We start from the raw sequence: 15,083 nt of genomic DNA, 5'->3' as shown, positions 1-15,083 counted from the left end.
GCCAAAGCATCTGCCATATATCCTACAGCTTTTAGAAGAACCGGCAGGGTAGCCAACAGATCTTTACGGGAGGTTCCTGCCTCAATGTGGGTTTTTAACTGTTCCAAGTTCCTGGCTACCACTGGCTTTAGATTTGCTAAGGTTGAATCCCAAGCTCATTAGGAGGGAGTCAGCCCTCTTCTCCATGGCATCCTTTAAGATGCCCATGTCCTCAAACACTAGTTCTGTATTCCTAGAAACTTGAGAGAATGCTGCGTCAAGCTTAGGCTCGGTTCACACCTTACGCGGCACGACTTGCCGCGCCCTGCCGCAACTTGCAAAATGACTTCTGTATAGAAGTCAATGCAAGTCGCCGCAAAAGTAGTACAGGAACCTTTTTTCTAAGTTGGAGCGACTCGAGTCGCTCCTATTAGAACGGTTCCGTAGTACAGAACGGGGGCGACTTGGCAGGCGGTGAAGTTGCCTGGACAAGTCGCCCGTGTGAACCAAGCCTTAGGCTTTTTGTTTCAGACCTGAGAGCTATCCTCTTCAAAAGGAAACCTGCATTTGAGGGATTGGGGGGGGGGGGGGGTGGGGTAGCCCTCTGGGTACTTACATTCCCTTTTGGAAATTATGCGCTGGAAACACCCCATGTTTCACCTTGCCCTGAAAACATTGTGCAACGATAATTGGGCTTTAGCCTCTGTTTAGAGTTGTGTGGATAGTTTTCAGAAGATCCACCTCTAAGGTTAGTTTGTACAGAGAAGAAGCCTTTATTTCCTCTGCTTCTTCCTTGCAACCTGAGGACACACTACACCCCTCATCCCGAGTCACTGACCCCTCTGGATACTGAAGCAGAGGAATGAGAACGGGGTTTAGTTTTTTTCACTTTCTGAAATACACAAAAAAAAAAAACCCACACCCCAGAAAAGACTAACACTTTAGACCTGCTTTGCAGCCAGTGAATGCTGCCCCCCCTCCCCCCACAAACTCACAACAAAGATATTCTTCCTGAACAGACACAGCAAAGGAATGTAGCAGGTTCCCAATCTATCAGACCAAGGAAGGGAGGCATTTATAAAGCCAGAGACCACTGTCCTCGCTTACCTGGGCCTGGCTGACCAATGTGGCTCCTGCCACTTGATCCTCCTCCATAAGGCATCAAGCGCTTTAAAATTTTTTTAATTTTCCCGGTCTTTCGCCACTGCAGAGACCAGAAGTGATTTCAGTCAAGACCGCCCCGTTTTCTGCGTTCCAGCATCGCCAGAAGTCCCGCCCCCCACCAGAATGACTCGCCATCTGAACCCGGAAGGCTGGGAAGAAGGGCGCAGAATTCAAAAAGCACCCTAGCCTCTGGTCTATTAAAGAGAGCGGGACCCCTGGCAGCCAAAGAACCCCCCACCCCCCCCCCCCCCACACGTAAGGGAGGCTGGTCGGGACACACCACATGGGTATGCTTCCAGCTCTCCACCTGGAGAAAGTGCAGCACCCCTTGGTTGCCTGCAGCGCTTCCACTATGGCCAGAGCAAACACTACAACTGAGCAGTTTTTAAAGCTGCGCTCTCTGAGTGCTGTCCTGAAACATGAAGGGGGGGGGGGGGGGAAAGGTAGTATTAATAGAAAACTGTTCAAACCTGTCAATCAGAAGGGCTAAAGCTCACTGGGACTTACAAGGCAGAAACAGGTGTAGGGTTGCAGTACCTAGTTTAGTGTGTATATCACAGTACTCAGTTTAAACCATTTTTGGTACTGTCAATATTGCATGACATGGAATAAATTTGTGACAGCCGTTCATGCCAATACACTGGCCAAGTAGCTGGAGTCTTATTCTAGAAGAGGTTTGATACTAGGAGCCAAGAAAGTAGACCTTGGAAGCCAAGCCCTTGAGTAACAAGGCCTAAAGCATGCCATTCTTGACTATGGTTTGTTCCAGTGTCCTAGCTCTTGTCAACACTAGTCTTTTATTAGTCAAGTAACACCTGATGTACGGGTATGAGAACCTCTTGCTTAAAGCTATAGCCTTGTAGAGATACCCAAGAGGCAATTTTAGGTTCACTAGCAATTTTAAATTCCACTAAAACTTGCTACAAAAGCAAAGCTTACCGCAGGTGCCGTCAGTTGAACTTTAATCCTGTCATCTTCTGCAAGTCTCAGCACAGACACCTGTGGGGGAAGATGGAGCTTGTAAGCAAAAAGCTACAAAATAGTATATTTCAGTAAACCCATATTGACCAAGGCAAGCCACAGTTCAGTTACTGAGGAATGTGGGCCCTAAAATACTTGTCATCTGTGTAGTCCAATGGCATGCTATAACTAGTTAGGCCCAGCTGAGTCAGCTTGTGTAAAGTGTTTTAAGAATGGCAATTTAGAACCTCCTCTCCTACAATGGAAAAAAAAAAAAAAAAAAAAAAAAAAAAAAAAAAAGGTAGCTTAGGTCACAAGAAGTTAAAGATTTTCTAAACTACATTTTTCCCCCTCTTAAGACCAATCTCAAAAGGATTGGCCTGAAAGCATGCAGCATTCCAAGTTGGTCATTGCACTAAAAACTGTTTATACAGGAGGATCCTCCTACCTGTAACAGTTTTAGACAAGAAAAAAAAAAAATGCCAAACATGAAGCAAGAATGTTGGCAACCACACCAAGCCATCTATGCTTCGGCAATAGTGATACCATCTAGGGCTCTGAAGGATTTCCATGCAGCAACGGTGGCTACTGCAATGCAACCCTATATGCATGATCCTGCTGTAGAACTATAGGCTACCATGCTGACACAACATACCTGCAAGCCGTTATTAAGAGTCATCTTGCCAATGACTATCCACAGAAATGGAATTCCAGTCACTACATGAGCTCACCCTGGCACCACTAGCAACTCACAATGGTTATTACTGTATGTATTGGCATATAACACTCATTTTCACCATGAAAATTGGGTACAAGTAGCATGTTATACCCAATACTTAAAATTTTAGCTGCCTCAGGAGGGGACAGGGAAGGGGGTTAAGACAAGCAGCCTCAGATTAAACAGGAGATTCTCACTGTAGGTACTTGGCAGCCTCCGTAATAGGAAGTCTCCTGGGCTACCATTGGACCACTGTTCTGCCTGTCATAGGAGATTCTCACTGTATGTAATCAGTTGGCACTTGGCCCACCTCCCTGTCCCCTCTAGGCTGTAGATGGGCACTAACCCTCATTTAAAAATGTGTTTTTCCTCAAACTTCCCTTTTAAAATGAATGTGTTATACAGCAATAAATATGGTATGGGACTGTGCATGGGCTGAATATCAGCCAGTTCAAAACAGAAACCAGCGGACATTTGGCCCATGTGTACATCAGCCTACCTTTAGTCAAACATGCTGGAAAACCAGCATCTGATCAGCCTTGGCAACGATTAGTGACCAGGGTGTAGTCCTAGAACACACCAACTCAGTGGAGGAGATCACTGTACTAACATCAGATAGTCATTACGACAAAATCCTCCCAAGCTTAGTTTGTTCAGCCTGCTGGGTTGAACAGAAAATCTAGGCTGTAGTTAAGAAACTTGCATCACAGAGTGCCGACAGGTGAATCCTGCTGCCAAGACATTGTCTGCTCCTGGCAGGGGAGTATTGTAAGCTATAGCAAGTGAATCCAGCAAGCTGGTTGTACCCAAGTTGAGCTCTCAGCTTGTACATTCAGCCTGCCCATACAGGTTCAGATCTCAGCTGGTTCCAGATCAACCAGCCAAGATGGAGCCCTAAGGCCTGCCATAGGCTTTCACATGGGATGGATCTGTGATGATCTGCCCCATGGACATCTGCTTTCTCAGTGGGGATAGCCGTCGATCCTCGCTGAGCAGGCAGACAGGTCAGTCTCTGCACACCGCAGGGACTGACCTATCCGAGCACTGCTCTCCCCTATGGGAGATCAGATGAGAGACCGCAGAGTCCGCCACTCGATTACAGATGGAAAAGCAAGTTTTCCTCCATCACTTTCAGATTGGGGCAGGTCAGATGTCAGCTGACATGTCACCCTTGACATCCGATGCTCCATAGAAAAAAATAAAAATAAAAAAAGACTCAGTTAGACTTACCGGTGACGGTATTTCTAAGAGCCTTTCAGGACAACCCCGGAGAGTGTAGCTCCACCTTGCAATCAGGAAACACATGCCCACTTTAAAAACACCTCCTCCTCCTCCATGGCTTCAGTTATTGTGGCCTTCCGACGCTGGAAAACAAAGCACAGAAAGCACAACACCATGGTAGAACTTAATACATTTACTAAGCATAACCTAGGGAGGGAAGTAACGGTTGTCCTGAAAGGCTCTTAGAAATACCGTCACCGGTAAGTCTAACTGAGTCTTTCTCAAATCGCCTTTCAGGACAACCCCGGAGAGGATAACCGAGAAACTTACCCTAGGGCGGGACTACTGCCTGCAGTACCTTCCTGCCGAAGGCCTGATCTGCTGCAGACAGTAGATCTAACCGGTAATGCCGGAGAAATGTCGAATAACTGGACCAAGTGGCAGCCTTGCAGATTTGTTCAGGCGTGGCACCGGCCCTTTCAGCCCAGGAAACTGCCGTGGATCTAGTAGAGTGGGCAGCAATACCTGAGGGAGGTATTTCTCCTTTTGCTTTATAGGCTTCTGTTATAGCCAACTTAAGCCACCTACCCAGCGTACTTTTAGAAGCTTTCTCCCCCTTGCGTGATCCAGAAAATATCACAAAGAGGGCGTTTGATTTTCTAAATTCTTTAGTAACTTTCAGAAACTGTAAAAGACATCTTCTCACATCCAATGTGTGAAAAACTTCCTCTCCTGCATTTGCTGGGCTTGCAGAGAATGTAGGTAACACTATTTCCTGTGATCGATGGAAAGTTGAGGATACTTTCGGTAGGAATGCTGGATCCGTCCTCAGTACCACCCTGTCCTGATAAATTCTAAGGAAGGGTTCTGTAATAGCTAGAGCTTGGAGCTCGCTGACTCTCCTGGCCGAGGTGATGGCCACCAAAAAGATTGTTTTTAAAACCACCTTCTGCAAAGAAGCTTCCTGTAAGGGTTCAAACGGTGCTCCCGAGAGACCCTGTAAAACTGTAGACAAATCCCAACTGGGAAAGTCTTTAAGGGCTACTGGTCTATTTCGAGCAAGAGCCCTAAAAAATCTAGAAATTAAAGTTTCTTTAGATAAAGTCTTTTCAAAGAAAACTGATAAGGCAGCCACCTGAGTCTTCAGGGTACTGGCTGCGAGACCCTTCTCCATTCCTTCATGGAGAAACTCCAAGACTGACACCGTGCTCTTGACCTTGAGTTCTCTAGAACTGCACCAGGAGTTGAACTTTTTCCAGACCTTCATGTAAATTGCCTGTGTAACTGCCTTCCTACTGGACAGCAGGGTCTTTACTACTTTATCTGAGAGACCTTTAGCCTTTAACAGGTCCTCCTCAGAAACCAGGCGGTTAGCTGCAGGAGTTCCACTTCTGGATGACTTACTGTCCCCTGGGATAACAGATCTTTTCTGAGTGGTAACCTCCATGGGGGCTTCGAGGCTAGGTTTCGAAGACCCGCGAACCAGGGTCTTTTTGGCCAAAAAGGAGTGACTAGTATTAAGTCTGTCCTTTCTTCCCTGAATTTCCTCAGTACTAGTGGAATTAGAGGAAAGGGGGGGAAAGGCATAGCACAGCTGGTAATGCCAGGGGTGAGCGAATGCATCCAACCCTATTGCTGCATCTCCTCGGTGAAGAGAAAAGAATCTGTCCACCTTTGAGTTCTGCTGGCTGGCAAAAAGGTCTACCTGAGGAACCCCCCAGGCCTCGGAGATCATCAGGAACACTTCCTGATTCAGACTCCATTCTGCCTCTAGCAATTTGCGCCTGCTTAGGAGGTCCGCAAACAAATTCTGAGAGCCCTTCAGATGCACTGCCGATAGTGAGGCTGTGTTCTGTTCTGCCCAGGCTAACAACAGATTGGCCAGCTCCATCAAGCTCCTGCTTCTGGTTCCCCCTTGCTTCATAATGTAGGTAACCGCTGTTGTGTTGTCTGACAACACCTGAACATGGTGGCCTCTCAAACTCTGCTGAAATGCCACTAAACCCAGAAAGATCGCCTTCAACTCCCTCCAGTTGGATGATCTTTGAGCTTCCTGTTTGGACCAGACCCCCTGAGATGTCTGACCATCCAGATGGGCTCCCCAGCCCCAGGCACTTGCGTCTGTAGTAAGGCGCTTGTCCACAGGAAAGGTCCACACCAGGCCCCTTGAGAGGTTTGCCTGGTCTCTCCACCACCAAAGAGCCCTTTTCGTCTTTGACGAAATTTTTAGCTGTTTTTCCAAAGGATCCTGATGGGACCAGCTTGACAGAACCTCCCTCTGAAGGGGTCTGGAATGGAACCTGGCCCACTGAACAGCCGGGATTGCTGCCGTAAGCAGGCCCAGAACTGCCATAGCCATCCTGACTGAGACTGTCTGGTTGCTCTGTATCCGCTGTACAGCTATCTGTAACTTTTCCTGTTTTTCCAACGGCAGGAAAACTTTCTGGAGAATCGAATTTAATGTATACCCCAGAAATTTCATTTCCTGTGAGGGGGTCAGGATTGACTTCTCTAGGTTTAGAAGCCATCCCAGGCCCTCGAGGTGAGACTGGGCCCTCTGGAGATTGACTAGGACCTGCTCCCTGGAGTCTGCAAAAAACAAAAGGTCGTCCAGATAAGGAACGACTGGAATCCCCTTCAATTTCAGGGGTTCCAAAGCCTCTGCCATAATCTTCGTAAAGACCCTGGGAGAGGACGAGAGTCCGAACGGCAGAGCCCTGAATTGGAGGTGCCATACCGAACTCCCTACCTTCAATGCCAGGCGCAGGAACTGCTGCGATGCCTGATGAATTGGTATATGAAGGTAGGCATCCCTTAGGTCCAGGGATGCCATGAAGCATTCTGGGGTCAACAGCTTTGTGATGGAGAAAATTGTATCCATCCTGAAATGTTTGTACCGAATGAACCTGTTCAGGAATTTCAGATTCAGGATTAGACGGTACTTCCCTGAGGGTTTTTTCACCAGAAAAATATGTGAATAAAAACCCCCGCCCTGCTGGTTTACTGGGACTTGAATCAGAACCTCTTGCTGTATCAGCTCCTGTAACAACAGCTTCATTGCAGAGGCCTTCTCCTGATCCCTTGGCAATGTTGTCACATAAAACCTGCTCGGGGGTAGTTCTGAAAACTCCAACCTGTACCCCTGATTGACAACGCTCTTCACGAACAGATTTGGAGACAGCCTGTCCCATTGTTCGCGAAAAGCTGACAGTCTCCCCCCCACTGGGGAGATATTGTCACTTGTTCTTAGGGGACTGCTCTGGGGGAGATCTAAAGAGGACTCCACCCCTGCCTTTGCCCTTCTGTGAACCCCATCTGCTCTTGTGCTCCTGGTCTTTTTTATGGGACTGCTGAAAAGCACGAAAATTCTTTTTAGCCATCTGCTTTTTCTTAACTGGAAAAGCCTTCTTTTTATCGGCTGTTCTATCCAGCACAGACTCTAAATCAGGACCAAAGAGCAAGTCACCCGAAAAGGGAAGACCACACAGCTTGACCTTAGAGGCAGTGTCCCCAGACCATGTTTTCAGCCAAACTGCTCTCCTGGCTGAATTTACAAGAGCCGAAGACCTAGCGGCCAGTTTAACTGATTCTGCTGATGCATCCGCCATGTATTTGACTGCATTCAGGATCAGTGGAAAGGACTCTAAGAGATCCTTGCGGGGTGTCCCCGCCTCAATATGGCTCTTCAGCTTCTCTACCCAACATTCCAGATACCTGGCCACCACCGTAGCTGCCATTGCTGGTTTTAGACTGACTGACGCAGCATCCCAAGCTTTTTTAAGGATGGAGTCAGCTTTTTTGGCCATTGGGTCTTTAAGGATCCCCATATCTTCAAAGGCTAGATCCGTTCGTCTGGATACCTGCGAGAAAGCTGCATCGACTCTGGGTTTCTTGTTCCAAACCTCTGAGTCCTTATCTTCGAAGGGAAACCTTCTTTTGAGAGCTTTAGAGAAGAAAGGGGCTTTTTCTGGGTCCTTCCACTCCTTTCTCACTGAGTCTGAGAGGACCCTGTGGACAGGAAAAACTCGCCGTTTTGTTTCGTCCAACCCCTGGTACATTTTGTCATGAACTGACAGTTGTACTCTTTCTTCCTGAATTTCTAGAGTAGTGTAGATTGCTTTTAAAATATCATCTACTTCCTCTAGTGATAGCTTGAATTTGGAGCCCCTGCTATCTTCTTCCTCTTCCTCCTCCTCCTCAGAATCCCTGAAGGAGATGAGAGTACTACCCCCTTCGTCTCCAGACTCTTCAGTTTCCACCTGTCTGGATGACGACGCCCTGGGGCTGGGCGGTAAGTTCTGAGGCTCGGTCTGTGCGGGAGGGTTTTGTATCAGGATGGACTTGACTGAACTCAAAGAGTGTCAGCTCTGAAGAAAACAAATCCTTATATTGTTGAGATGTTTCCTCTTCCACCAATTCTCTGATACAATTTCTGCACATTGCCTTCTGCCATGAATCTCTGAGGGGGGTTTTGCAGGAAGGACATTTTCTCTGACCTGGTCTAGCTTTTCCTAGTGATTTTTCCTGAAACGACATACAGGTTTAATTCACTAAAAGCTCTCAACAACCAGTTGCTTAACACCAAGCCAGTGCAGAGACCCACCACCAAACAGACCTACTAGTGAGACCCCAGAACTAGGCTGCAAAAGGTCAGAGCGAAGTCCACCTCTGACCTGCAGCGACAGGCCCCCAAGAGGGGGGAACAAACAAAGACATACCCACAGTAAAGCAGAGGGTGCCAGTGCACCTTACGTACCTGGGCTGGACCGGTGCTGGGGGCGCCTGTCTCCGCCATAGCTGGCTTGCACTCTTCCATCGTTTGAGTGAGGCAGCTATTTTACAAACAGCTCTCATTTTAAATTTTCCCGGCCGCCGCGTCATCAAGGCCGGCCGGAAGCGGAAGCACACGGTCACCTGACCCGCCCCATGACCCCTGCGTTCCAGGCGCTGAACCACGGCGCCACGCCCCCTCAGAGCGCCCGCGCGTCACCGTGAACGACGCCGTCGCCCGGGACCCGGCGCCGAAAACGGAGCCATGCCGCTGACCTGCAGCGGCCTCCGCCAGCAACAGAGCCCTCCCTGCGCTAACAAGCGGACACCGGGCACCCGACGCCGGCACTCCGAGGGTCCTTACTCCCGTGAGATGGCGGGACCAGGAGCTCCAGGAGTCCTCTCCCCGTGGAGATGCTGCTGGGGGTCAAAGAGAAACAACCTGCAACAAAAGGTAAGCCTTACTCCCCTGCAGAGAGTGTAGCTCTCCCTGGTTCAGGCACATGCTTCCTCCAAGGAGGAAACACAATAACTGAAGCCATGGAGGAGGAGGAGGTGTTTTTAAAGTGGGCATGTGTTTCCTGATTGCAAGGTGGAGCTACACTCTCCGGGGTTGTCCTGAAAGGCGATTTGAGAAAAAACCCTGACAGGCAGACCTGAATGGATTGGTCATCTGAAAGAGGCCCAACACTTCATGTATGGAGATGTCTCTTCCCTTGAACCATCTGAAATGTTTAGTGTATGGCCAATTGAAGATTAGCCCTTCAACCACTCCCTATGAACTTTGACTGTTGGCACCACCTCAGGGTTGTGCATCGACTACAAGATTAGTTCCACCTCAAGTTTACCTCCATGTAGTTTTCTTCACAGATAATCTCCCTCACATCCCATGTCCGATTAGCGCTGCATGTTAAATCCATAATATATGCCACAGACTGCATACCACGGTACACTCTGATCTGTACAGAGATGTCAAATTGAATGTCTTTCTGCAATATTAAGAAAAAAATATATATTTTTTTTTAAAAAACTCAATGGGGGCTGGGAAATGGCATAGCTAATTCTAAAGAGTAACACTTACTGTATTATTCACCCAACAGCCTAGAAAGGAGATCCGAATTTCCAAGTTGCCATACAAGTCAGTGGTGAGAGTGTAGCCACATTGGGCTGCCCGCGGGCCCCTCATTATATCAATAGACCCTGTATAGTCTGATAAAAAGCAGATATTAAATAGACATGACACTTCTATTAAGATACTTTGAGTGAAAGTCTACTTACTTATGGCTTCCAGCTGCCACTGAAGCGATCCAAAGAAAGTCTTATCTCCCCAGATATAGAAATATCTGTCACGACATTCTGTCTTCAACACAGCTAGAAGAAAAGAGACCATTAAATCAGGAGGGGGTACAGGTCTAGAAGGAAATTTGACCCAGAACAGGGCAACACATCAGCTATTGCAGTTACCTGTAAAGTACAGGTATCCCATAGTTCCCCAACTGTCCCTCAGCTATACAAGATATAGCTGTGCTAGGATCTCCTCCCCTCCATTGAGGAAACTTGTCCTGACACCCATGCTGCACAGACATTTACTGGGAAGCTCAGTGTGCTGCAGCTTCTCCTGCAGCTGAGGGAAGGTTTAAAAAAACCAAGGGTTGTTTTACAAGGCGAGTCGTTCAGTCACTTTAAGGTAAAGTTACACATTTAGTTTATGAAAAGCTCCAGGAGGATATTCTGATCATGCGATTGGCTCACTGCTTTACTCAGTCTGCTACAAGTCACTTTTCCTTCAGTGAAAGTTGTTTTTCCTGCAAGAAGCTATGAGGCTCATCTTCCTCTGAGAATTGCTAATCTACTGTCAAGTCATATAGCACTTGAGATTGCATGTGGCTATAAATAACCAAGACAAACTCTTCAAAAATGAAGAGCCCAAATTTCCATATCTTTTCAAGACCCCTCAGGACCACCAGTAACGTGTGCCATTTTCAAGAACCATACCCTTAAGACATTTGACACTTTCAAAACAGCAGTCCTATTGTCCACTCTTGTTTCCTACAGCTGTGCCATTTTCACACAATTTGGAAATTCCACCCCAACTGTATGACAGTTTTGACATGAAGTTGCTCCTCCAGGACAAGTCTGTTAAGAAACCCATCTAAAAAGGTTTTGCCGTCTGTGCTTTACAATCTAGATACATTGATATCTGGCTGGCAATACCCATTCCCTCAGGGATCTGCTAAACCAGGTTAAAACCCTATATGGGATTTATGACACCCCCGACACCATAGGCTTTACCCAAATTGCACTCCACATGATGTTGCCAAGTGGAGCCAGATTATCATTTCCATGTATTGTCATGCCCACAACCCCAATCCTAATCTTACAGACATGCCTTCTTGGGCTGGTAGAGGCTCTGGGTGCAAAGCCTCCACCAGGGCTGCCCGTACACTGCTGTCGTTTTAGGCTAGGCATTCCTCTTATTAAAGTGGAGGGAAAGAACAGCACCTACACTGGGATTTTTGGGGAAAAATAAATTAAACTGGCAACATGACTGAGGTAGGTCACTGCCAGTCCATCCTAAAATGTCAATATGACAGACCCTTGTCGGTTGCTAGTGTGCTGTATCCAGTCCATGAGACTTGATTTTGTCTTACCTGGTGGAGGGTAAATTAGGTATGCTAGGGTATACTCTTTACTTTAATTAGTCTTCCTGGCCTGAGTGTGCACCATGTGTAGAAAGGATGGATTAATACTAGTTTTACAGCTTTTGAGCCTGGGTGTGCTCACAGGATATACATATACACTCATTAGCTGTTCACTGGGTGACTAGTCTACTTTGCCAGATATGAAATTGTGGGCACTTTACAAAGTTTACATGCGAGCCATGTATCCAATGTTAATTCCTATGTTAGTTTTGGGGAGGGTGCCATATTCTTTAAAGCATGCTCTGGAGGCTCATCTCATACTCACTTTACTGCTTACCCTAGCCAAAGACCTGGACACCTACCAAATTTAGGTTACATAGGTGGACAGGCATTAAAGCACTAGAACCTTTAGCCAACAACTTACTATGACAGGAGCAGATTTCGTGCGATAGGTGCTCAACCAAGATTGTGCATAGTGATAACATTACTACTCATTGAACAGTTACACCAATTTGGTTTTCTGAGAATGATGTATACTTACTGGTTGGTAGACTATCCGGTAAAGGCTGTGCATGCACATATGGTAGAGTCAAGCAGAGCACTGCAACTCTGAAATAAAAAAATAAAAATTAAACATATAGACAAGTGGTACTGTTCAGAGTCCATACACAACATATACCAAGATAACCCTTTAGCATACCAGACTAAAGAGGAACCATGTAGTGGCGACATGAACAGATACTGTACTGAGATAATTCCCCCTCAGTATAAAAGGGCAAAAAGTAGTGCTAATGTGACACAGCTATTAGACAGCAGATATGGAGCATGAAAATACAAGGACTTTGCAGCTAAAAAAAAAAAATAAGTGTTCAAATCATCTGTAGCAAGGTTCCTTTGATACGAGAACCTCCAGGACCAGAGATAAATCAACATCCTTCTGTATGTGGTGGGTTGTGAGGCATGGTGGGTGCAGAGTAGTTACATTTATTGGGCACCAGACATTTGACTGCAAAAGTTTAATTTTTAGGGGCAGAGAGTGTTAGGGCCAGGATACCCTTAGGTAGTTGCAAGATTAATTGACTCCAAGACTTCAATAGGACAGCCATGCAGGGAAAGGCATCCAGCAAGACACCACATCTGCACATGGAGGAATGTTGTCTCTTATGGAGCAGTCTTTACTACAATCGCTCCTTGTAGTTTTGCCACTGAGCTCCCTAGACCCACTGATTAACTGCCACCAAATCCTTGGGGCTACTCCAATCTTCATGGTGGCCTCTTCCTCAAGCATCACTCCCTAGCTTGGCACTCTAGATACTTCAAGCTTCACCCAATGGCCTGCTCAGTCCCTGGCTTGACACAATGCTGCCCTGCAAGTGTCACCTCCGCTGGGTTCCTGGCTTGATACCCACTGAAGTTTGTGATCCTTTACCATCCCCAGTTAGTGAGAATGCTGCTCTGGTACTCTGCAGCTACTCACTGTGGTCCCTGGTAATTAGGCAGATAGTCCCTTACTGGCGGCAGCTTCCCCTCTGACTGGCAGAACTATCACTTCTGGTTGGACTGCAAGCTGCAAACTCAATCCTGCTCTTGCTTCTGGATAGGCCCTTAGACAGCCTAATTTGCTCAGGATAGGCCCCATCTCCAGCAATACAACACATGTCCACCCAGATGGAACAGGACATAGATCACCTGTCTCCATCCAAATATATAGGCTCTCCCAGCAGGCCAAGGGATCCAAGAAAAACCCTGCCCATTAGCCAAGATGCCCAATATACCCATAACCTGACCTTGTGTTGCCCTTATATCTAGTACCACCAAGTACCCAGCCACCTAGTGGTAGAAGAGAAAAGAACAACAAGGACAAACTTCAGGAGAAAGCAATAGATCTCTATCAGGATAACTACTCCTGGCAAATGTGTGAGGAGCAACCCTGCCTAAACTACAGAGTGCTACACAGCCCATTACAGCAAGGTTTGGGAACAGGTCAGCCATTACTGCAGACAGTTTAGTGATGGTAGACTATTCATACTAGCCCATTTTGATGCAGCTTATATCTCAAAATGCTTTTACAAGTTGCAATCCCATAGCTCCCAACTTAGAAGTCCTTCTACCCTCCTCGTTTTGGTTTGAGTATAAAGGTTTTTTTTTGTCTGGCAAACAGTTTCCTGGTGCTAAACCTTTCATCCAGTAGGGTCAATTGCCCCCCCCCCCCCCCCCACGCAGAACACTGAATCCAGCCTAAAGCCAAACACACCCCAACCCGATTATTCAAAATGTCCTTAAGCACTACCAACTACTATGTAGTACATATTCCTACCTATCCAACTTGTAGCCAAGGTAAGTACACCTATTACATAGTCTTAAGTCCATAGAAAGACTGTATGGTGACCCCAAGGAGGTTGTCAGGTGGCAAAACTGCTGCTGGAGACCCTTTCACCATTTATATATTAGAGATACTTACATAGCACATCAGATCCTGCCATCAAGGAGCTTACAGTTCCCAAGCTCACATCCATAACACATACTAGGGCCAGTTTAGACAGGAGCCAATTAACCTAGTAGCATATCTTTGGCAGAGTGTGGGAAGAAACAGAAAACACTCCCTCTGTTACTGGGTTGAGTATTGGCAAATCTCAAATGGTCATCAACAGGAGGGACAACCCTTCCATAGAGGGAAAACAGGCAGCCCCTTCACACATTTCAACAAATCACCATTGGCAGGCTCACCAATAACAATCATCCATCTGACACCAAAAGATAAAACACTCTACTAAACCTCAACAGGCACACTTACCCCACAAGGAGTAGACAATGCATCTCACCACACCAGCCCCTCCGCATACTACCAGATAGACCAGAGAGATACATTGATTTCTTCTCCTCCCACCATATATATAGGAGATCAGAACCTCACCTGAAACCAATTAACCTCTAATTCCCCTCCTGATCACCTCTGCCCCTCCCCAGCCTTCTCACTTGGCCCTGCAATGACTGTGGTCATCCAGTGTGTGGCCTCGTTCTCCTGCCATAATGTGCAAATCTGCCTTAGGCTCCATTCACACTTGTGCGACTTGGCATGAAACGTTGGACATCAAAGCTGCATGACAAGTCGTTCCCCATGTTTTCCAATGATAACCATTCATATACGTGCGACAAAGCTGCAGCAACTTCAAAGTGGTTCATGCACTACTTTTGTCTGACTTTCATGCAACTTGAAGGTCATAGACTTCAATGCTAACCCTCAGAAGTTGCATTAAAGTCGTACCTGAATGTTAGGCTCCATGCACACCTGTACAACTCCAAAGTTGCGCCGATTTTGGAGTGCAACCTTGGTGAAACTTTGACGCAACTTTGAATGGGTGCAACCTGGTTGCAACTTTGGCTTTGACCAGTGATAATGGACAGCTGTTGCACACAAGTTGCATTGTATAACATTCAGGTACAATTTTCATACAACTTTTGAGGGTTAGCATTGAAATTTATGGCCCTCAAGTTGCATGAAAGGCAGACCAAAGTAATGCATGAACTACTCTGAAGTTGCCGCAACTTTTAGTCGCACATATATGAATGCGTATCATTGGAAAACATGGGGAACGACTTGTCATGCAACTTTAATGTCCAACGTTGCA

The 15,083-nt window shown here is 46.7% G+C and overlaps 1 protein-coding gene across 1 annotated transcript in view; it reads right to left on the bottom strand.

Moving 5' to 3' along the window:
- Positions 1-14,348, bottom strand: part of LOC143961402 (uncharacterized) — a 35,912-nt gene extending 21,564 nt beyond the window's left edge. The window contains 6 exon segments of the mRNA XM_077470672.1: positions 2,083-2,142; positions 9,661-9,801; positions 9,894-10,021; positions 10,091-10,183; positions 11,996-12,063; positions 14,249-14,348. Coding sequence (XP_077326798.1) covers positions 2,083-2,142; positions 9,661-9,801; positions 9,894-10,021; positions 10,091-10,183; positions 11,996-12,063; positions 14,249-14,271 — 513 coding nt within the window. The 5' untranslated portion in view covers positions 14,272-14,348.
- Positions 14,349-15,083: the final 735 nt, after the last annotated feature.

The sequence above is a fragment of the Lithobates pipiens genome, unplaced genomic scaffold (genome assembly GCF_037356315.1).
Source record: "Lithobates pipiens isolate NorthernLeopardFrog02 unplaced genomic scaffold, aLitPip1_a1.2 Scaffold_8, whole genome shotgun sequence".
Classification (NCBI taxonomy): Eukaryota; Metazoa; Chordata; class Amphibia; order Anura; family Ranidae; genus Lithobates; species Lithobates pipiens.
Note: the sequence above shows the minus strand (reverse complement) of the source record. Positions and strands in the feature narration are given on the sequence as shown.